This window comes from Salvelinus sp. IW2-2015, linkage group LG5 (assembly GCF_002910315.2).
Source record: "Salvelinus sp. IW2-2015 linkage group LG5, ASM291031v2, whole genome shotgun sequence".
Lineage (NCBI taxonomy): Eukaryota > Metazoa > Chordata > Actinopteri > Salmoniformes > Salmonidae > Salvelinus > Salvelinus sp. IW2-2015.
Window position 1 is genome coordinate 31,153,730 of NC_036844.1, and position 23,746 is coordinate 31,177,475.

Consider the following 23,746-nt stretch of genomic DNA (forward strand, 5'->3'; position numbering starts at 1 on the left):
GATACATATCTCTCTGGCATCATACATCATTTATGAAGCAGCACAAGACATTGTTGGACTCACGTTGTTGTGATGTGCTTGAACAGGAAAGTGGCGCAGCGGTCCTTCGTGGGCAAATTTTGTCATCAAAGAGAAAGATGCCGGATTTACAATTCCGAGTTGAATGACCGTTCAAAACGTATTTCCCAGTTTGAGCTGTTTATTCCCGACTTCCCAGCTGCAATGCTTGCAGTTAGCCACTGTCACCAATTCCTTACAAACAACTCATTGTTGAAATTGCGATCTCCAAATTGTTGTGGAATGTTTATGTCCAATGGCCGATGAGCTCCGATATGTTTAATCTATATTTTCTCTTCATTATTTATCTTCATATGACAAGGATTTTTTAAATTTTACCTTTATTTAATGAGGCAAGTCAGTTAAGAACAAATTCTTATTTTCAATGACAGCCTAGGAACAGTGGGTTAACTGCCTTGTTCAGGGGCAGAATGAAAGATTTTTACCTTGTCAGCTCGGGGATTCGATCTTGCAACCTTTCAGTTACTAGTCCAACACTGTAACCACTAGGCTACCTGCCACCCCGATTAAAAATGATTTGCCAGTAGACTTAATTCATGATGATGACTGCTAGCTAAGATTGTGAAAGTAAGTTGACATGATCAGTCCAATCAAAGCTACAGTACATATAAGTGATGACCTTGAGCCTTCTTGGAAGGGCACTTCTAATGTAACTCTATGGCAGCACCCAAAGGGCTCACATTCTTGATGTCTACCCTTACTGAAGGTGGGTGACATAGTGTCCCCATGAGTGATAGAATACCGAGCCAATCACGGTGCAATGCTGAGCCAATCATGGTGCAATGCTCCTATTTTCTGCTGGTCTGCCCCACCACCACATTAAGCACTGAGCTAGGCTGAAACACCTGTATTTTGGAGCTGCCTGTTTGTATGTGGCTTTATTAACTCAATTATATATTCCTTTTTTTGACATTGTTTGCAAACTGATATATGACACGTATTAATGCCAAAATAACATGCAAAACAGGCAAAAAATACATATACATATATTTTTCAAAAAGCCCCACCTGCCCTGAATGACGGGCCACCACTGTTCTGTAGAGAGATAGCCAATTGGCAAGAAAAATGTGTCTATAGAGAGATAGCCAATAAAAAATTCCACGAAAAGATAGCCAATAGCCAATACAAATGTGTCTATAGAGATAGCCAATAGACAATACAAATGTGTCTATAGAGATAGCCAATAGACAATACAAATGTGTCTATAGAGATAGCCAAATAGACAATACAAATGTGTTCTAGAGAGCATAGCCAATAGAACAATTAAGAATTGTGGCTCCTATATAGAGATAGCCAAATGAGACAAATACAAATGTGTCTAATAGAGATTAGCCCAAAGAGCACAATAAAAATGTGTCTATAAGAAGATAGCAATAAAATCGTGTTATTAGAGCAGAGCAATAGCCAATAAAAATGTGTCTATTCGACATAGCCAAAAAAGCGTTCATGCACAGTGCAGACAACATTATTTAATAATAGTAGGTCTTATCAACATTGTCTGCACTCTTTCTTTCTTTCTTTCTTTCTTTCTTTCTTTCTTTCTTTCTTTCTTTCTTTCTTTCTTTCTTTCTTTCTTTCTTTCTTTCTTTCTTTCTGTACAAGGGTAGAGTAGTATGGTCCCAGCTGTTGTCTGTCCTCCCCAGCTCTCCCAGAGGAGGCTCCCAGGTAGAACCATACCGCTGCCACATGCCCCAACCCCAGGATCTGTGCTCCACATAGCAAACTACAGATTAGCAGCATGAGACACAGTGGGCAAAACACTGTACAAGCTGTTATCATAGCAACAGTCTGTTCAGAAAGTGACAACGGCAAGGATGTTTTGCGTCATGTTTGAGCCTAAATACATTATGATCTCGTTCAGTCAGCAATGTTGAGATGGCAAGTTGTGAAGGGACAATTCATATGTACAATTCTGAAGGCACAGCATGAACAGGCACAACAGGAGTATGTGTACCTTGCCATTTAAGCTCTCTGTCCTCAATGCAAGGTCCAATCAATGTGTCAAGGCACATGTACTGGCACATTGATATCCACTTGATTTGAGGACAGTAAAGGTACATGTTGTGCCTGTCAGATGCTTGCCACTGTGAATTTTACATATGATTTGGCCCTTCACAACATGCCATTTCAACATGGCTGGGACATAAGGGTTAGTGTAGAGGGTAAACTGGGATTTTGTGAGTGGTACCTCAATTGCTTGCTGTTTGTCAGTAGCTAGGTTTCCATCCAATTGGTGACAAATTTTCATGCGAATATTCTAAAATCTGCATAAATAAAATATGCGCTTTATTTGTCAAATGGCAGCCAAGCATCGATCATCATAAGACCCTCGATATTTTTTGGAAAGGAGCATCAAGCTCATCACTGCACTTTCACCACCCTGTGAAGTCCATCATAATGTATTTAATCTGTAGCCTAATAAAGGGCATGCTTTCCCAAATCGTAGTGGGAGGACCATACATGCCATCCCGTGACTCAAAATGTACTTTGATATTATCAATATTTGTCCATAAAATCTTTGTTTTGTCAACATTTGGAAAATTTACAGACAAATGTGCTGTATCCATCAGGCCTGTCCAAAAAAAATGTATTCTACATACTGGAAACCTAATTAGCTGTCTTGACAGTACTGTAGCAAAATGCATCGTGTTCTGTGGTACAGGCTGCCACCTTCTGGATAATTTTTGAACTGCATTGTAATTGATTTCCATCTCACTTAAAAATATTTAGGTAGCCTATTCTTAGAAGACTTCAACTCATTTCTAAAACTTTGTTACATTATAAAGAATAATTTCAGGGAAACAGCTGAAAAGCTATGCTATAAATCGATTAGCCCTAATGCTGTCCAATCGCGACTTGTGTTTTTATGACGTACAATCAAGGTATGAAAAATGGCGGCCTTGTGTAGTGAGTTTGGCGATTTAGTTCAAATAAAAAAACAGCTGATCTCTGTGATATCGCTTTGTAAAGAAAGAGGACTTGTACATAGCGTGAAATGGTAAGAAGCTCTATTCTTGATCATTGTATTTATTTCAGTGAAGAATAGCTTCAGTTGGTGAACTCACAGTTGTTAGCTAGCTTGCTAATGCTAGCTAGCTAGCTAACGATTAACTTGCAAGTCTTGTCAAATCTAGCCTGTTTTTTTCAGACCGGTCCAGGCTCTTATTTTCTTAATACAGGTTCGTATTGAAGTTGATAAAACATTGCGTTAACTACGTCAGTGATATCACCGATGGTTGTGTGACATTTATTTTAGGGCTTCAGAGTTGGCATTTGCCTTGGAACCCCTTCCCAAGAATGAATTACCTCCATCGGCAACTTTTACTGAGGTTTGTGGCTAAAGATAATATTTTCCTTGTTAATGCATGAACAAGTTGCTTATGTTTTTGAATTGGATGCCATTTGAGTGATATGTACAATCTCTGTTACCTCTCTGTCATCCTGGTTGTAGGAGGATGCTCAGGACCTGGATGCTCTTGGCCTGGCCAAGTCCTACTTTGACCTGAAAGAGTATGACCGTGCTGCCTACTTCCTTCGCGGTTGCCGCAGCCAGAAAGCATACTTCCTGTACATGTACTCTCGCTATCTGGTGAGATGGTGTTTCAGCATTCACAGCAACATCACCTCTAGAAATCTAGTTGTCACAATGGGAATAGAGACAATACAATTGTCCTGAATACTTGCAACTCCTCAATGGCGGCCATCCAATGTAGCCTGTCATTTCAGGGATGTTGTCAAATTCTGACACTGATCTGTTTCCTTGGTTTCCAGTCTGGAGAAAAGAAGAAAGATGATGAGACTGTGGACAGCTTGGGTGAGGAGCTAAGCTTTCTATGCCACCAAATAAAAGCATCAATGCCACCTAAATCAAAATGTGTCTCAGGACAGAGTTCAATGTCTTGATTGGTTGCTGTGATTGGCTGCAGGGCCTCTGGAGAAAGGTCAGGTGCGTAACGAGGCTCTGCGGGAGCTGAGGGTGGAGCTGAGTAAGAAGCACAGTGCTGGAGAGCTGGACGGATTCACTCTGTACCTGTAAGCACCTCGCACTATCACACACACTCAAATCAAAATAAAATGTCATTTGTCACATGTGCTGACTACAACAGGTGTAGACCTTACAGTGAAATGCTTACTTACAAGCCCTTAACCAACAATGCTTTAAAAATGTAAATAAGTGTTAAGTAAAAAAAGAAAATGAAAGTAACCAATAATTAAACAGCAGCAGTAAAATAACAAGTGAGGCTATATACAGAGGATACCGGTACAGAGTCAGTGTGCAGGGGCACCGGTTAGTTGAGGTAATATGCACATGTAGGCAGAGTTAAAGTGACTATGCATAGATTATAAACAGAGAGTAGCAGCAGAGTAAAAGAGGGGTCTGGGTAGCCCTTTGATTAGCTGTTCAGGAGTCTTGTGGCTTGAGGGGTAGAAGCTGTTAAGCCTTTTGGACCTTGACTTGTCGCTCCGGTACCGTTTGCCGTGCGGTAGCAGAGAGAACAGTCTATGACTAGGGTGGCTGGAGTCTTTGACAATTTTTAGGGCCTTCCTCTGACACGGCATGATATAGAGGTCCTGGATGGCAGGAAGATTGGCCCCAGTGATGTACTGGGCCGTACGCTCTACCCTCTGTAGTGCCTTGCAGTCGGAGGCCGAGTAGTTTCCATACCAGGCAGTGATGCAACCAGTCAGGATCTGAGGACCCATGCAAAACCTTTTCAGTTTCCTGAGGGGGAATAGGCTTTGTCGTGCCCTCTTCACAACTGTCTTAGTGTGCTTGGACCATTCTAGTTTGTTGGTGATGTGAACACCAAGGAACTTGAAGCTCTCAACCTGCTCCCCTGCAGCCCTGTCGATGAGAATGGGGGCGTGCTCGGTCCTCTTTTTCCTGTAGTCCACAATCATCTCCTTTGTCTTGATCACATTGAGGGAGAGGTTGTTGTCCTGGCACCCCACGGCCAGGTCTTTGACAACTTCCCCCATATACGTGTTCAGTGAGTCTTTAACCTCACAAACCTGCGCGTGTGTGCAGGTATGGGGTGGTTCTGCGGAAGCTGGATCTACTGAAGGAGGCGGTAGATGTGTTTGTGGAGGCGACCCATGCCTTACCTCTACACTGGGGAGCGTGGCTGGAGCTCTGTAACCTCATCACCAACATTGACATGGTAATACACACACACACACACACAACTCACACAGATAATTTCTCCTCTGTACCCACTACAGTAGTTCCCAGATCTACTGGACTACATTACATGTCAATGAACTTATATAGAATATTACAATGATATACTTGTGGCTCCTCTCATCAGCTGAAGTCCCTGTCTCTGCCAGACTGCTGGATCAGAGACTTCTTCATGGCCCACATGTACACAGAGCTGCAGATGATCAAAGAGGCCCTGCAGAAATACCAGAGTCTGATTGAGTCCGGCTTCTCCAAGAGCACATATATCATCTCACAGATTGCTGTGGCCTACCACAACATCCGAGGTCTGTCAAGTCAATAAAGTAATATGAAGAAACATTCTGCTAGGTATTTTCTTTCCTCTATTCAGTTTCACACCTATGCTTTTCTTTGTCATAGATATTGACCAGGCTCTGGCTCTGTTCAATGAGTTGCGGGAGCAGGATCCCTTTCGCATTGAGAACATGGACACGTTCTCCAACCTGCTATACGTCCGTGTGAGACCCCACTTACTTGACTGTCTCCATCTGTCGGGCTCCGTCTTTATGAACATGTCTGACTGTCTGTTGTGTTTCCACAGAGCATGAAGCCAGAGCTCAGCTACCTGGCCCACAACCTGGTGGAGATAGACAAGTACAGGGTAGAAACCTGCTGTGTCATTGGTAAGGATTCTGCCATTACACAGCTAAACAGGACTGAAAAAAAAAAAAAAAGCAGGATGGGAAAACCACACCTCTTCTCAAGTCAAAGCCGGACATAAACCCACTTACCAGAACTCTTTACTATGTTCAGTAATCACAGACAGACCTTTCATGACTTAAGAAGTACAACCAACTCTACCTACAAGTGATATGTTATGTATTTAACCAGTGCATTCTGTCTGTCCTGTGTGTAGGTAACTACTACAGCCTGCGGTCGCAACATGAAAAGGCAGCGCTGTACTTCCAGAGGGCTCTGAAGCTGAACCCTCGCTGCCTGGGGGCCTGGACTCTGATGGGCCACGAGTACATGGAGATGAAGAACACCTCCGCTGCCATCCAGGCCTACAGGTCAGACTGACACTCCACTCTGGCCCGCTGCCATCCAGGCCTACAGGTCAGACTGACACTCCACTATGGCCCGCTGCCATCCAGGCCTACAGGTCAGACTGACACTCCACTATGGCCCGCTGCCATCCAGGCCAACAGTCAGACTGACACGTCCACTATGCCCGCTGCCATCCAGACCTACAGGTCAGACTGACACTCCACTATGGCCCGCTGCCATCCAGGCCTACAGGTCAGACTGACACTCCACTATGGCATGGCTTAGAGCTGGGACAATAAACCAAAAATTATGGATACTGACCGAACCAGTCATTTATCGAGGACATTTTACTGATATCGATAGTAACGATAAGTAGTTTTTACTTGAGAAATGTGAAGTTTGCTAGGGCTATTTCAAACAGGACAATTTATAGCTACAACATTCAAAATAGTAGTGGTTTTAAGGGTAATATAAAGAAATAACTGGTGCACACCACACTGGCATTGCTGACCCTATGGGTCTGAGAGAGTTGTGCTCCATGGTTTTCTATTTCTGTGTATGTTTTCTTTGTTGATCAGGCACGCTATAGAAGTGAACAAACGAGACTACCGTGCCTGGTATGGCCTGGGACAGACCTATGAGATCCTCAAGATGCCATTCTATTGTCTTTACTACTATCGAAAGGCCCACCAGCTCAGGTGTGTGTTTGAGTAAAAACCAAGGTAGAGGGTTCTGTTGTCAGTGGGTGCTTGGTATCATGTAGTAAAGTCTATTACCAAATCCTTACATACTGTAGTGTGAATGACGTGTCACTGTGGCCCTCAGGCCCAATGACTCTCGTATGCTGGTTGCTTTGGGAGAGAGCTACGAGAAACTCTCACAGCACATTGAGGCAAAGAAGGTTAGCAACAGCAGCATTCTCTCTGCCATTATTTTTCATTTTCCTGTAGATTTGAATGTAATATTTGAACCACTGCTGTGATCTGTCATTGTTCTATTCTTCCTTTTTGTCCAGTGTTACTGGAGGGCATACTCTGTGGGGGACGTGGAGAGAATGGCTCTACTGAAACTGGCAAAGTATGGACATCAAAGCATGTATATGTGTGGGTCCACTTAATGCTGTGTTGAGACTTTTTTATATTCCCTAATACATATGTATGTTGACAGACTTCACGAGCAGCTTAATGAGTCTGACGATGCGGCCCAGTGTTACATCATCTACATCCAAGACATCTTCTCCTGTGGGGTGAGCAACCCAACGGTCCTCTGTGTGTGTGTTTCATTTTTATATATATATTATTATTATTATTTAAAAACATAAATCAATATTATATATATTTATATATATATATATATATATATATATTATATTATATATATTATATATATATATATATATTACATACAGTGGGGAGAACAAGTATTTGATACACTGCCGATTTTGCAGTTTTCCTAATTAAAGATGTGAGGTCTTATCATTTTTTAGGTATTCTACTGGTAAAAGAAAATCCTAAATCCAGAAAATCACATGTATGATTTTTAAGTAATTAATTAGCATTTATTGCGTGACATAAGTATTTGATCACCTACCAACCAGTTAAGAATTCCGGCTCTCACAGCTGTTGTTTTTATTGACCCGTCTGTTCTCTTTGTTTGTATGTGAACTGCCATGTGGATACTTTGTATAAGACAACCGCATCACATCTAAACAGACTCCAACTCTCCACAATGGCCAAGACCAGAGAGCTGTGTAAGGATCAGGGAATAAAATTGTAGACCTGCACAAGGCTGGATGGGCTACAGGACATAGGCAAGCGGGTGAGAAGGCAACACTGTTTGCGATTTATATGAAAATGAGAAAATAGAAGAAGTTCAAGATGATGGTCAATCACCCTCGGTCTGGGCTCCATGCAAGATCTCACCTCGTGGGGCATCATGATCATGAGGAAGGTGAGGGATCAGCCAGAACTACGGGAGGACCTGGTCAATGACCTGAAGAGAGCTGGGACCACAGTCTCAAAGAAAACCATTAGTAACACACTACGCCGTCACTGGATTAAAATCCTGCAGCGCCACACAAGGTCCCCCTGCCTCAAGCAGCGACTGTCCAGGCCCGTCTGAAGTTGTTGATGCCATGTTGGATGATCCAGAGGAGGAATGGGGGTCTTTTGGGTCTGAGATTGATTCAAAATAGAGCTTTTTGGTCTACTCCACTCGCCGTGTTTGGAGGAAGAAGAAGGTGGTACAACCCCAAGAACACCATCCCAACCGTGAAGCATGGAGGTGGAAACATCATTCTTTGGGATGCTTTTCTGCAAAGGGGACGGACGACTGCACCGTATGAGGGGAGGATGGATGGGGCATGTATTGCGAGATCTTAGCCAACAACCTCCTTCCCTCAGTAAGAGCATTGATGATGGTCGTGGCTGGGTCTTCGCATGACAACGACCGAAACACACAGCCAGGGCAACTTAGGAGTGGCTCCGTAAGAAGTATCTCAAGTCCTGGAGTGGCCTAGAGCAGTCTCCAGACCTGACACAATAGAATATCTTTGGAGGGAGCTGAAAGTCCGTATCCAGCGACAGCCCGAAACCTGAAGGATCTGGAGAAGGTCTGTATGGAGGAGTGGGCCAAAATCCCTGCTGCAGTGTGTGCAAACCTGGTCAAGAACTCAGGAAACGTATGATCTCTGTAATTGCAAACAAAGGATTCTGTACCAAATATTAAGTTCTGCTTTTCTGATGTATCAAATACTTATGTCATGCAATAAAATGCAATGACATTACTTCACAAATGCATCCAATTGTGATTTTCTGGATTTTTGTTTTAGATTCCGTCTCACAGTTGAAGTGTACCTATGATAAAAATTACAGACCTCTACATGCTTTGTAAGTAGGAAAACCTGCAAAATCGGCAGTGTATCAAATACTTGTTCTCCCCACTGTATATATATATATATTATACGTTTGGACACAGCTACTCATTCAAGGGTTTTTCTTAATTTTATGATTTTCTACATTGTAGAATAATAGTGAAGACATCAAAACTAAGAAATAACACAGATGGAATCATGTAGTAACCAAAAAAGTGTTAAATAAATCAAAATATATTTTATATTCTTCAAAGTAGCCTTGACAGCTTTGCACACTCTTGGCATTCTCTCAACCAGCTTCATGAGGAATGCTTTTCCAATAGTCTTGAAGGAGTTCCCACATATGCTTAGCACTTGTTGACTGCTTTTCCGTCACTCTGCGGTCCAACTCATCCAAAACCATCTCAATTGGGTTGAGGTCAGGTGATTATGGATGCCAGGTCATCTGATGCAGCACTCCATCACTCTTCTTATTGGTCAAATAGTCCTTACACAGCCTGGAGGTGTGTTTTGGGTCATTGTCCTGTTGAAAAACGAATTATAGTCCCACTAAGCGCAAACCAGATGGGATGGTGTATTGCTGCAGAATGCTGTGGTAGCCATGCTGGTTAAGTGTGTCTTGAATTCTAAATAAATCACAGACAGTATCACCAGCAAAACACCACCTCCTTCATGCTTCACGGTGGGAACCACCCATGCGGAGATCATCCGTTCACCTACTCTGCTTCTCACAAAGACTTATAATGTATAATGTCCATTGCTTGTGCTTCTTGGCCCAAGTGAGTCTTCTTATTATTGGTGTCCTTTAGTAGTGATTTCTTTGCAGCAAAGCGACCATGAAGGCCTGATTCACGCAGTCTCTTCTGAACAGTTGATGTTGAGATGTCTGTTACTTGAACTCTGTGAAGCATTTATTTGGGCTGCATTTTCTGAGGCTAGTAACGAATGAACTTATCCTCTGCAGCAGAGGTAACTCTGTCTTCCTTTCCTGTGGTGGTCCTCATGAGAGACAGATTCATCATAGAGCTTGATAGTTTTTGTGACTGCACTTGAAGAAACTTTAAAAGTTCTTGAAATTTTCTGGATTGACTGACCTTCATGTCTTAAAGTAATGATGGGCTGTCGTTTCTCTTTGCTTATTTGAGCTGTTCTTGCCATAATTTGGACTTGGTCTTTTACCAAACACTTTTTGGGTTACTACATGATTCCATATGTGTATTTTTTTTATTTTGATGTTGTCACTATTATTCTACAATGCAGAAAATAGTAAAAATAAAGAAAAACCCTTGAATGAGTAGGTGTGCCCAAACTTTTGTCTGGTACTGTATGTAAATGTGATATTTCAATTTTTTTTTATTGTTATTATGAGGGTTTTGTGTGTAGATTGATGAGGGGGAAAAAACTATTTAATACATTTTAGAATAAGGCTGTAATGTAACAAAGTGGAAAAAGTCAAGGGGTCTGAGTACTTTCCGAATGCACTGTATCTGTTTTACAGTTTAGAAATTGAAGGACTTTATGTATTTAGTCACCCCATTTGAAGTTGTCATAAGTATTTGGACAAATTCACTTAGTGTTTTAAGTATGGTATTTGGTCACATTCCTAGAATGCAATGGCTACATTATATTAAATTAGTGGCTCTACAAGCTTGTTGGATGCATTTGCACATTGTTTTGGATTATGTTGTGCCCAATAGAAATTAATGGTAAAAATGTATTGTCATTTCGAAGTAACTTTTATTGTAAATAAGAATAGAATGTTTCTGAACACTTCTACATTTTAATGTGGATACTACCAGGATTGTGGATAATCATGAATGAATTGTGAATAATGATAGGTGAGAAAGTTACAGAGATATAAATATCATACCCCCAAGAAAAACATCCCGTTATTGGTTATGGTGAGAGGTTAGCATGTTTTGGGGGCATTATCTTTGCATCTGTAGCCAGGTTTGTGCGTGATGACGTAGTGCACATAAAAATGACTTTTGCGATTAAATTTCAATGTACCGAATAAAATAAAATAAAGTTAAATGGGTTTCCATCGCATTTACAACTCTGATTTTGTCACACAAAATGTTGTGTTTATATAGCCCACTCTGTGCCCACTCTGGTCTTGGCATGTTGTGCTCTAGCCAACAGCTCGCAAAGTAGGGTAGGCTACCTACATGATGAGATTTTTATGGGAAAAAAAGAGTGAGATTATTTGTCAAACAGCAGCCAAGCATTGATCATCATGTCACCAGAATAAGACCCTCTATTTATTGGAAGGAGCATCAAGCTCCTCACTGTGCACTTTCACCACCCTGTGAAGTTTCTAAGTTAATTTATCTGGAATCTAATAAACGTTATGCTTTCCAGGGTCGTAGTGGGAGGATCACTCTCCATATTGCGTGACAGACACAAAAAGATCCCTTGTCTAGTGTCTTTAATTTTGTCGACATTTGGAAAGTTTTCCCGACATTTTGCTGTTTCCATCAGGCCTGTCATGACTCTTTATTTTTCTTTTTTTATCAGATGTAGTTCAAGCTCAAAGGTTGGATGGAAACCTGGTCAGTAACTTTCTCACTCATCATGATTATCCGTAATCATGGTAGCATCCACATTGTGACATAACATTTTAAGTGTTGAGAAACATATTTTATTCTTATTTAGAATAAAAGTTACTGCAAAATGACACATTTACCATTCATTTCTATTGGTCACAACATAATCAAAAACAGCAAAGTGCAAATGCAAGTTTGTAGTCGCAAGCTTAATGTAGTCATTGCGTGCTAGGAGTATGGGACCAAATCTAAACTTCTTACAATTTTATTCACAATAGGTGAATTTGTCCAAATATTTATGCCTTCAAATAGGGCGACTAGATACAAAGTACTTTAATTTCTAAACGGTAAAACATATGTATGAAAATACCCTCTAATAAAAGATAACATTGTGTACTGTCACTTCATATAAAACATTTTATCTCAAATCCAAAATGCTGGAGTATTGAGCCAAATTGTTATGTGGGTTATTGTATAGGTATGTTTTAAGGAATGTTTGTACCATTGAGTTAGTCTCTAGGACCAGTCCCCCTGTGTCGGCACAGCTGGGGGCATATTCATTATGCCGATTCTGTAGCATAACGTTTATTCAAACAGAGATCTACCTGACTTTGTTCAATGGAAACTCGTTTTGCTCAGTTTGCTTCCTCAACTGTAAACGGTTTCCATAATGCACCTGGAGTTAGTGAAAAGTTTGTGTGCATATCTGTGCTTACAGGAGCAGCTGGAGCATGCAGAGGTGAGCACGGCCCTGCGTTACCTTGGCCAGTACTACTTCAAGAACAAACTTTATGATGAGGCTTCACTGTGTGCACAACGCTGCTGTGACTACAATGACGTAAGCACTGCCTCCAGTTGAATTGTTGTTCATGGGGGGAAAAAGTGTCCATCTTATCAAAATATCTACTGCTTGTCCGGTACAGCTAAAGTGTCAGTCCTGTTGGAGTTGCAGACCAGATGTATTTATGGTACTGGCTGATTGCTTTGGTGTCCCTCTACAGGCTCGTGAGGAAGGCAAGGCTCTACTCAGACAGATCTCCCAGGTCAGAGACCATATGGAGGCCTCCTCCACAGACCTATTTGGACCGCTGTCCTCCAACAACACCCCTGTTAGGAGGGTGTCTCCCCTCGATCTGTCCTCCTTCTCCCCCTGACACACCACCCCACTGGCTAGCTGAAAGCTCTGCATCACTGACTAATGGGACAATCTCATCTCTGCCTTATATCCTGTTGGTTCCATATACAGTTATGGTGAATTAGTACTTAATGCCATATCGAGGGACACTGAATGTCTACCCTTATACATAATGTAAATATTTGTATGTTTACATGTTGGTACAGCAGTTGCCACCCTACTTTTTAATATGAAAGAATTCTCAGAACCATTGACAGTTGTGTCATTAAATCAATGGAAACTGCATGCTAATGTTACTTAGAAAGCATTTTTATTATAAATTTTACTGTTGCACCAAAGTATATTGAAAGACTGGACAAACATTGAAAGCAAAACCTTTACATTAGAGAATTCAATTGAAACCATGTCTAATAGTAACAACTCTTACAGCACTTTAGCAGGGAGGTAATATGGGCATCAGTCCTCATTCAACCAGAATCTCAAATGTTACCCTGCATTTTGACAAACATTTATTCTCAGATCAGAAACTGAAAAGTTGTAGCATTGTGTTTAATACTCAGGTATACCAGAGTCCACTACAAACAACTTTTGCATTCCTAAGGAAGATAGCGTAGCCGTGCAGATAATGTAGTAACACTTGAAATAAAAAGGCATTAAACAATTGCAAAATAGTACAGATTTACAATTTGGTTTGCATAACGGTAGAGGATAAAATCAGGATGACTTTTAGTTCAAGTCAGCATTTGGTAACCCTGTACCTGCCAGAGGGGCCGGGACTTGGGGGAGGGGACTGTTGGCGGGAGCGAAGGATCCGTGAGTAGGGTGTGGTTTGAGGTTCACGGGGGCGTCCCTGTTGTCCGTTTCGTGACGGGGTGTGTTGTGGGAAAAGGGAGCGGAAGAAGTGTCGTTTCTCTGGGGGCTGGTTCTCAGCGTTGCCTGCTGCCCCACAGCCCCTCTTCTGACAGGAGCCGGGAGTAGCAGAGGCCGAGCCACAGGGGGGCATCTGACCCATCTGGGCCAGGGTCTCCGCCTTCCTCCTCAGGTCAGCCTTGACCAGCAGCAGGCCGTTCTGTAGCTCTACCAGGGTCTGGTCCTGAGGGAGAGGAGTAGACAGGGTGAGGGTTGGACAGGGTTATCTTCTTTACACTGGGGGGGGGGGGGGGGCTTACGAAGTCTACCTCCCACAGATTCAGTTGAATAAATGCTTTTTCAAAGTGACAGAAACACACTAACTAGTAGCAGCCCTCCCCTGCCTCGGATCACTAAGAACAAAGTGTTCCCCTCCCCTGCCTAGGAATGAAGTCCTATTGAATTCTATAGATGTGTACCTGTTTGGCCAGTGTGTGGTCTGCAGCAGTGAGCGCATGGCGCAGCCTCTCCCCACCAGTGTTACGGCAGCATGCCCTCTCTCCAGACTGCAGGTTCAGACCCAGCCTCTGCAGGTCCAGACGCAACTGACGCAGGTTCTGCAGCAGAGGCACAAACATGTTAAAATCCCAGCAATGGATATAATGTTTAATACAAAAAGGTACGGGGGTAATGTGAGAGGAGACTACGCCACTGGCTGGAGTACCAACCCTCTGGCCCTCCCCCAGCTTGCGGTCGGCAGCGTTGGTCAGGGCGTCGGAGTGCTCTGGTGGTGTGAGCTGCCCCTGGACGCGCCTCAGTTCTGGAAGAGAGTTACAGTTATAAAGACCCATGTCATTTGCCAATCAATCATCTAGACTTCCCTCGTTCCCACACTCCCGATTGTCCTGGTCCTCCCTCTTCTCTTACCTTGTGTTTTCTCCAGCAGCTCGGCACGACACTGGTCCAGCTCAGCCCTCACTCTGCTCAGCTCTCCTGTGGTTGTGGAGGCCAGGCGCTGGGAGCGACGGGGCGTGGGACCCTCAGCCTCTCCTCCTAGGGGTGGGAAGAGGGGGAGTGGGGCTGGCTCTGCTAGGGACACACCTCCCTTTTTCTCCAGGGCTGCAGACAGTGCCTCAATCTGTTCATCGCGCTCCTAGGATGGGAGGGAAGGAATCAACCATCTGTAGCATAGAAAACTATTCTAAACCCACTGAAAGACCCGATAACTTAATCTACAGACTGTCCTATCCCTCACCTCTATTTCCTGGTTGTAGTATCTCTTGAGGCTTTTCTGCAGGTTGTTGATCTTGTCCTCAAACCTCTCCTCCACCAGAGCCTTCTCTGTCTCCAGGGTCTGGCTGAAGTCCTTCTCCATGCCAGAGATGACCTCCATCATCTCAGAGAACACCTGCTCTCTGACGGTGGCCTCCAGCACCTCCTTCTCTTCCCGCTGCCTCTGCACCTCCCTCTTCAGTACCTCGATGACCCGCAGCAGAGCCTGAACACAGCACAGACCCAGTCAGTCACCGAGGTTCAACACACACAAGTTGACATTTCATTCAGTGGGACGGAGGACATACATCTGAATCAAACATGGTGATGTCCCCATCTTCATCACTGTCCTCGTCTTCCTCAATCAGAGTGCTGTCATTGGAGTGAGGCTGGGGCTCCCGCAGCAGGGACAGGATGTAGGCCACCCGGGTTTTAGTGGACGGCCCGTGGACCAGCTGAGAAAGGAGACCGATGACAGAGGTCACAACCACACACACTGAATATTTCTCTGAAACCAAGGCTGTATTATTAACTGCAAGGTGAGAGCTGTTTGTACCTGTGTGGCGATGGCAGAGAACTTGAGGGCCTGTAGGGTCTCGTCGTAGGTGGAGGCACAGGGGTTGATGTTGACCACCATGCTGGAGCGCCCGCGGCCGCAGAAGAAGCCCTGGAGAACCCGGGTCAGTTTACTGTCTCTGAACGGCACCACCTGAGGGGGTCGCGACCTGTAGGGACAGGAGAACGTGTCATCTGGACAGTACAATGCTGGGATGCATTTCATTTACCAGCATGTGATGAATTCCTCTTGTTTAGATGTGTGTGTGTGGCCTACTTGTTGTTCTGGTTGTGCCTCAGAGCAGCGATACAGCGGCCCAGGGTGTGGAGGGAGGTGTTGATATTGTTGGCCTCCTTCATCCTCTCCTCGTTGCGCTGGTCCTTACAACGCTCTGAGCCAGCCAGGTCACAGACAGACAGCCTAGTGGGACAGAATCACTATTCTACTAATGCTAGGTCACAGACAGCCTAGTGGGACAGAATCACTACTACTACTACCACCAATGTCAGATCAGACAGAACACTCAGTATAAGACAGTGGGTTGGAGAATGAGAAGCCTGGATGGGACGTACTCGCTGACACGTGTGGCCTGGCCCTGGTCAGCCTCTGGGTGGACGTGCAGGATCCGGGTGGAGAAGATGCTGTGGCTGCGACTGGAGTTGTGGTTGAGGTGAGTGCTGGCAAAGCTCTGGTTCCTCCGGCCTGCCCTGAGCACTCTCCAAGCCTCCTCTGCACTGCGGACCTGCACCCAGGTGAGATCTGCACAACACAAAAACAAAGGTCAGTAATGTGAAACTACAATGAAAAACATTAATAAGACTATCTACATATTAGATATTATCTACAAGCATGTTTTCTTAGTGAATGTGAGCGTTACCCTTGACGTAAGGGTTCCCCTGCTTGTCATCACTCAGCCGCAGGATGGCCCTCTTCTTAGGCTGCAGGCAGGGCGGAGCCTCAAGCAGGTCGTACAGGAACTCGTTGTAGATCTCATAGAAGGACACCCACACAGAGAACTGAACCCCCTCCTCCAGCTCCTCCCCTCCGCTGTGAGACAGGCTGTCTGGCTCCAGACACACACTGTCAGAGTCTGCTGGGAGACAAGGGCGTGTTGAGCAGTGACCACTCAACCTCCAGGATTATACTCTACATACTACTACCAATGCCTATATAATAAAGCAGCTGTGTAAATGCTGTATAGGTCTAACTCTAGACTTGGCTTCAGTGTCCACCAGGCGTCAGAGAGCAGAGTCATGTTACAGTCTGAATGCCCTCACCCTCTAGCTGGGTGGCGATGTGGCTGGTTATGGAGTGTCCACCGATGCCGCTGTCCCAGGTACTAGTGCCACCTCGCATCCGAGAAGTCATGCCATCCTCCTGTGATAGAGAAGACACAGGAAGAGGAACGTGGCATCATGTGACTCAGTTGACAAATGATTCCAGAGTGATTTGTGCTCCTGTTTCCCTCACCTCTTTGAGCAGAGAGTCTCTGCGGATCTCCTCAGCCCGGACCTCACCGGCATCCAGCTGGCGTACCTCCTGGTAGAGGACAGGCTTGAGGTCCATGGCTCCGTAGAGACGGCCCTGCAACTTCCTGAACAAAGACACCAAGGCCCGGGGCAGGAGGCCCGCCTCACGACCCACTCCTACAGGGGAAAGGTCACGTCAGTACTTTGTGGTACCCATCTCCGCTGTATACTTAGCAAACAGCTAAACCAAGATAGTGGAAATGTCTAGCTTTCTGTGGTTACTTGGTGACAACCAATCCTATCTCACCCTGAATGGTGTAGGTCTTGCCAGAGTTGGTGACACCATATGTGTAGAGGAGCCGACTCTCTCCACGAAGCACGTCTCTCACCATCTCCTTCATGGTGCTCTCGAAGAAGTCCTGCTGTTTGGTCTCTGGACCAAAGATCTAGAGGTACATATGAAAAGACATCTGTGATCTGTGTATATTATAATGTGGTACGTGTCATAGTAGAGTTATCTCTCAGGTCTTGTGTGAAGGTCATACTGTTTACCTGTGAGAAGCTGAACTTGTGCATGCTCTGGGTGACTCCCCTCTCTGCACTCTTCATGTTCTGGGAGTCTTTGGGGGCTTTGAGCATCAGACTCTCTTCGTTTTGCACACACACACAGCCCTGAAATGAGAAGAGGGGAAATAACACCCGTCTCACAAGTACTTCAAAGTTGACATGGAGAATAGGATGGGACGATAATAGGATGGAATTTAGAGTGCAGATCGTACCTGTTCCTCTCCTCTTTCCTTCTCTCCCTCAGTCAGGGGGCGGATACGCAGAAACACCTTCACTTTGTCAGTGTTCCCCTCACCATCGCTGCCTTGTCTGATCACCCCAGGCTTTGCCAATGCTTTCTGAATATTAGAGGACAGAAAGTGGTGATAGTACTGTTGTTCTGTGATGAACAGCATTGTTGAACATTTTCATACTATAGGCCTATCACTGACCCCCTTCTGTAAATCAGCTACACACTTAGAACGTTCCAATGGAAATCTGTGTTTTTGGGGCAAAATGTTTATGAATGAACAAATGACAAGCAAAAAATGTCAGAGGATTGATAGGTCAGTTAGAGGGAGTAGTCCTAAGCCAACAGCTTGTGTAACATCTGACCAGAAAATAAAGCATTCACGTTTGTGTGAAATAAAGCACTTGTGAAAAGATGGCCCGTCTCATTGCTTTGTGACAAATCACTGGAGGGCGTCGCAACCAATAAATAACTGTCTAGAGTCTACCCTAATGCCCATTGCAAAGAAAATGACAGTCTGGGAAAACTGAAACACTGTCCAACTTCACTGTCTTCAAAAAGAGTTGTATCAAGTGTTGCAGAAGAGTCAGTGGTGAAAGGTGTGTCTAAATAAGCCGTGACCACAATGTAGTGTTGTGCTACATATTCTTTATTTAACCAGGTAGGCTAGTTGAGAACAAGTTCTCAAGTCCAAGATAAAGCAAAGCAGTGTGACAGAAACAACACAGTTACACATGGAATAAACAAACGTACAGTCAATGACACAGTAGGAAAAAAAGAAAGTCTATATACAGTGTGTGCAAATGGCATGAGGTGGTAAGGCAATAAATAGGCCATAGTGGCGAAGTAATTACAATTTAGCAAATTAACACTGGAGTGATAGATGAGCAGATGATGTGTAAGTAGTGATACAGGTGTGCAAAAGAGCAGCAAAGTAAATAACAAGAAACATGGGGATGAGGTAGGTAGATTGGGTGGGTTATTTACAGATGGACTATGTACAGCTGCAGCGATCGGTTAGCTGCTCAGATAGCTGATGTTTAAAGTTAGTGAGGGAAATGTAAGTCTCCAGCGAGACTTTTTTTCCCCAATTCGTTCCAGTCACTGGCAGCAGAGAACTGGAAGGAAAGGCGGCCAAAAGGTGTTGGCTTTGGGGATGACCAGTGAGATATACCTGCTGGAGCGCGTGCTACGGGTGGGTGTTGTTATTGTGACCAGTGAGCTGAGATAAGGCGGAGCCTTACCTAGCATAGACTTAGATGACCTGGAGCCAGTGGGTCTGGCGACGAATATGTAGCGAGGGCCAGCCGACTACAGCATACAGGTGGCAGTGGTGGGTGGTATACGGTGCTTTGGTAACAAAACGGATGGCACTGTGATAGACTACATCCAATTTGCTGAGTAGAGTATTGGTAGCTATTTTGTAGATGACATCGCCAAAGTCAAGGATCGGTAGGATAGTCAGTTTTACTAGGGTAAGTTTGGCGGCGTAAGTGGAGGCGGCTTTGTTGTGGAATAGAAAGCCGATTCTAGATTTGATTTTGGATTGGAGATGTTTGTTATGAGCCTGGAAGGAGAGTTTACAGTCTAGCCAGACACCTACGTATTTGTAGTTGTCCACGTATTCTAGGTCAGAACCGTCCAGAGCAGTGATGCTAGTCGGGCGGGCGGGTGTGGGTTGAAAAGCATGCATTTGGTTTTGCTAGCGTTTAAGAGCAGTTGGAGGCCACAGAAGGAGTGTTGTATGGCATTGAGGCTCGTTTGGAGGTAAGTTAAGTGTCCAAAGAATGGCCAGATGTATACAGAATGGTGTCGTCTGCGTAGAGGTGGATCAGGGAATCACCCGCAGCAAGAGCGACATCGTTGATATATACAGAGAAAAGAGTCGGCCCGAGAATTGAACCCTGTGGTACCCCCATAGACTGCCAGAGGTCTGGACAACAGGCCCTCCAATTTGACACACTGAACTCTATCTGAGAAGTAGTTGGTGAACCAGGCGAGGCAGTCATTTGAGAAACCAAGGCTGTTGAGTCTGCCGATAAGAATACGGTGATTGACAGAGTCGAAAGCATTGGCCAGGTCGATGAAGACGGCTGCACAGTACTGTCTTTTATCGATGGCGGTTATGATATCGTTTAGTACCTTGAGCGTGGCTGAGTGGCACCCGTGACCAGCTCGGAAACCGGATTGCACAGCGGAGAAGGTACGGTGGGATTCGAAATGGTCAGTGATCTGTTTATTAACTTGACTTTCAAAGACTTTAGAAAGGCAGGGCAGGATGGACATAGATCTGTAACAGTTTTGGGTCTAGAGTGTCACCCCCTTTTGAAGAGGGGGATGACCGTGGCAGCTTTCCAATCTTTAGGGATCTCGGACGAAACGAAAGAGGTTGAACAGACTGGTATTAGGGGTTGCAACAATGGCGGCAGATAAATTTAGAAATAGAGGGTCCAGATTGTCTAGCCCAGCTGATTTGTATGGGTCCAGGTTTTGTAGCTCTTTCAGAACATCTGCGATCTGGATTTGGGTGAAGGAGAAGCTGGGGAGGCTTGGGAAAGTAGCTGCGAGGGGTGTGGAGCTGTTGGCCGGGGTTGGGGTAGCCAGGAGGAAAGTATGGCCAGCCGTAGAGATGCTTATTGAAATGTTCGATTATCATGGATTTATCGGTGGTGACCGTGTCGCCTAGCCTCAGTGCAGTGGGCAGCTGGGAGGAAGTGCTCTTGTTCTCCATGGACTTTAGTGTCCCAAAACTTTTTGGAGTTAGAGCTACAGGATGCACATTTGTTTTGAAAAGCTAGCCTTTGCTTTCCTGACTGACTGTGTGTATTGGTTCCTGACTTCCCTGAACAGTTGCATATCGTGGGGACTATTCGATGCTATTGCAGTCCGCAACAGGATGTTTTTGTGCTGGTCAAAGGCAGTCAGTTCTGGAGTGAACCAAGGGCTATATCTGTTCCTGGTTCTACATTTTTTGAAAGGGGCATGCTTATTTAAGATGGTGAGGAAATTACTTTTAAAGAACGACCAGGCATCCTCGACTGACGGGATGAGGTCAATATCCTTCCAGGATACCTGGGCCAGGTCGATTAGAAAGGCCTGCTCGCAGAAGTGTTTTAGGGAGTGTTTGACAGTGATGAGGGGTGGTCGTTTGACCGCGGACCCATAGCGGATGCAGGCAATAAGGCAGTGATCGCTGAGATCCTGATTGAAAACAGCAGAGGTATTTGGAGGGAAAGTTGGTCAGGATAATATCTATGAGGGTGCCCATGTTTACGGATTTAGGGTTGTACCTGTGGGTTCCTTTATAATTTGTGTGTGATTGAGGGCATCTAGTTTAGATTGTAGTACTGTTGGGGTGTTAAACATATCCCAGTTTAGGTCACCTAACAGAACGAACTCTGAAGATAGATGGGGGACAATCAATTTACATATGGTGTCCAGGGCACAGCTGGGAGCTGATGGGGGTCTTTAACAGGCGGCAACAGTGAGAGACTTATTTCTGGAGAGATGAATTCTTAAGCGTGTCTGAGTCCCTTGCCTCCCTGGGTCTGGCCTGGGGCCCCGCCATCACCGAGCATGCCTGCGTCCCTTGCCTCCCTAGGTCTGGCCTGGGCCTACGCAGAGGCAAATCCACATGGGGCGGGAGGAACACACCGTCTGAAAACCAGCTCAGATGCCGGGTCGACAGGTGCCCTCCCAGGTGGATTAAAATTAGAAGCTCGAACTGTTTGGGCATAGACCTGGAAAGTATGACAGAACTTTGCAAGCTATCTCTGCAGTAGATTGCAACTCCTCCCCCTTTGCCAGTTCTATCTTGACGGGAAATGTTGTAGTTGGGTATGGAAATCTCTGAATTTTTGGTGGTCTTCCTAAGCCAGGATTCAGACATGGCAAGGACATCAGGGTTGGCAGAGTGTACTAAAGCAGTGAGTAAAACAAATTTAGGGAGGAGGCTTCTGATAACATGCATGAAACCAAGGCTTTTTTGATTACAGAAGTCAACAAATGAGTGCCTGGGGACACGCAGGGCCTGGGTTAGCCTCCACATCACCCGTGGAACAGAATGAGGGTACGGCTAAAGGCTAGCAAAACTGGTCGTCTAGTGCGTTGGGGACAGAGAATAAAAGGAGCAGATTTTTGGGCGTGGTAGAATTGATTCAGGGCATAATGTGCAGATGGGTGGGGTGCGGGTACAGTGGAGGTAAGCCCAGGCACTGAGTGATGATAGAGGTTGCATCTCTGGACACGCTGGTTATACTGGGTGTGGTCACCACATGTGTGGGAGGTGGGACAAAGGAGGGCGCCGCAGTAAACTAAAACAATGATAATTATCCTATTAACATTACATTCACTGATAAACAAGTACTGGTAGGCCTGTAATAAAGGAACCTTAAATATGTGTCTCAAGTGCAGAGTGTTATGAGTTCAGTCAGAGCTAAGGTCTCACCTCTCTGATGGATGGCCGAGGTTCTAGTCCAGGGGAGATGATGGAGAGCTCAGGCAGAGTCACTTCGTTCAGTCGTCCTACCAGGCCGCCGATGTCAGCTGCCGTGGATTCAAACACAGCCATGCCCCCCTCCTCCTCTTCAGACAGGACTCCACACGGAGATGCCATAGACAACGCCATAACCTGTTGGGTGACTGAATTGAGATTCTGGGATCACAGAGCTGTCAAGAGTGAGTGAAATCTACATCAACACGTTTTCCAGGTTTATTAAAATAACTTTCATATGTAGAAAAGGGAGGAAGGGAAGCGCTGCTAAGGTACACAGTAGTAGGTTCTGGTAGACAGAAGGAGCTGTTTGGTAAAAGGGGTAAATTGGTCATCAAAAAGAAAGGAGGACCAAGGCACTTAATGTAATTAAAATGCCTTTATTTGTAAGGCATTTTAATTATATGAAGAGTGCCTTGGTCCTCCTTTCTTTTTGACATCATTCATATGTATTTTACATTTTAGTCATTTAAAAACTTACAGTAATGATTGCATACATTTTAAGCATTTTTTCATACTAGTCCCCCATGGGAATCTAGCCCACAACCCTGGGGCGTTATACTCTACTAACTGAGCTACACGGGACTATGTTTGTAACGTGTTACATGTAGGCAAGGGAACCTTGGATGACTCGAGGGGCCAAAAGTCAAGTTTGCTGGTCTGCAAAACACTGGTGTTTATTCTAGAGGGTTAACTAGCCCAGTTTGTTTTCAGATCTAAAAGTGGTTTAAAGTACAAAGTCCCACCTCACGTGTTAGATTCATTCACTTCTATGCCTCAATCCCAAATGAAATTATGCCATTACTGATATTTTTAGACATCTGAATTCATTAACTACGGGGCTGCTGCTCCAGTGTTGAAAACGTGGCCAAAACTTTTGAACCAACATAAAGCAACCCATTGGCTGGCTTGGTGATTGGCAGGTACACGCAAACAGACTGACTGCTTTGTTTAGCTAAACTGCCCCGGTAACTAACAGTTACCTAGCAAATCGTTTCTTAATTAAAATGTCTTGCATGTAATTTACAAAAGAAAAGAAAATACATTTGTAACGCGCTTTTCATTGTACAATAATAATCTCAAATGCACTAACGTTACCTAGCAAGCGCCGATTAACGTTAGCAAAAACAAGATAACTTAGCTGGCTAACGTTCGCCATTTATCTAGCAAAGGTAGTTCGCTTCAGGTAACGTTAGTTTCATCAAGTGAATGCTCTAATTCTAAAGTAAATCCAATTACCTCGTCAGTCGCGGTGAGTTATCTTCGTAAATGCAACCTCCCCAAAAACGACCCTTTTAATAAACAGAAACAACTTGCTCTATCTAGCCATGAAATGATACCTGACGATGCCCCTTGTTTTGTGCATAGACACTTCCCTCAAAGGCGTCCACTGAATCAACCAATTCAAACATCGCGCTTCACGTGCACAACCAATCACAGGATAAAGGTTACGCAGACGCCACACAGACATTG

At 44.6% G+C, this 23,746-nt stretch overlaps 2 protein-coding genes across 5 annotated transcripts; one reads left to right on the plus strand and one right to left on the minus strand.

The window, feature by feature from the left end:
- Window positions 1–2,788: 2,788 nt before the first annotated feature.
- On the plus strand, window positions 2,789–13,513 carry LOC111964293 (cell division cycle protein 23 homolog). 2 transcript variants are annotated; one of them, XM_023988129.2, is made up of 16 exons: window positions 2,789–3,076; window positions 3,335–3,407; window positions 3,530–3,667; window positions 3,850–3,892; window positions 4,005–4,110; window positions 5,108–5,240; window positions 5,388–5,565; window positions 5,660–5,757; window positions 5,841–5,922; window positions 6,156–6,309; window positions 6,865–6,984; window positions 7,112–7,187; window positions 7,302–7,363; window positions 7,454–7,532; window positions 12,423–12,542; window positions 12,706–13,513. In XM_023988129.2, the coding sequence occupies exons 1-16, from the start codon at window positions 2,970–2,972 to the stop codon at window positions 12,856–12,858; spliced, it is 1,722 nt and encodes a 573-aa protein (XP_023843897.1). In that variant the 5' UTR covers window positions 2,789–2,969; the 3' UTR covers window positions 12,859–13,513. The 2 variants fall into 2 exon arrangements, with proteins under 2 accessions (XP_023843897.1, XP_023843898.1); XM_023988130.2 differs by lacking the exon at window positions 12,706–13,513 and adding an exon at window positions 11,676–11,710 and having other exon boundaries at window positions 12,423–12,512.
- LOC111964285 (kinesin-like protein KIF20A) lies at window positions 13,128–23,652 on the minus strand. 3 transcript variants are annotated; one of them, XM_023988121.2, is made up of 17 exons: window positions 23,513–23,652; window positions 22,229–22,411; window positions 17,765–17,890; window positions 17,538–17,657; window positions 17,293–17,431; window positions 16,987–17,162; window positions 16,794–16,893; window positions 16,394–16,606; window positions 16,089–16,275; window positions 15,793–15,936; window positions 15,517–15,685; window positions 15,269–15,415; window positions 14,944–15,186; window positions 14,616–14,841; window positions 14,417–14,508; window positions 14,168–14,305; window positions 13,128–13,932 (listed from the first exon to the last, which is right to left on the minus strand). In XM_023988121.2, exons 2-17 carry the CDS (start codon window positions 22,406–22,408, stop codon window positions 13,576–13,578), a joined length of 2,757 nt encoding a protein of 918 aa, XP_023843889.1. In that variant the 5' UTR covers window positions 22,409–22,411; window positions 23,513–23,652; the 3' UTR covers window positions 13,128–13,575. The 3 variants fall into 3 exon arrangements, with proteins under 3 accessions (XP_023843889.1, XP_023843887.1, XP_023843888.1); XM_023988119.2 differs by having other exon boundaries at window positions 22,229–22,422; XM_023988120.2 differs by having other exon boundaries at window positions 22,229–22,449.
- Window positions 23,653–23,746: the final 94 nt, after the last annotated feature.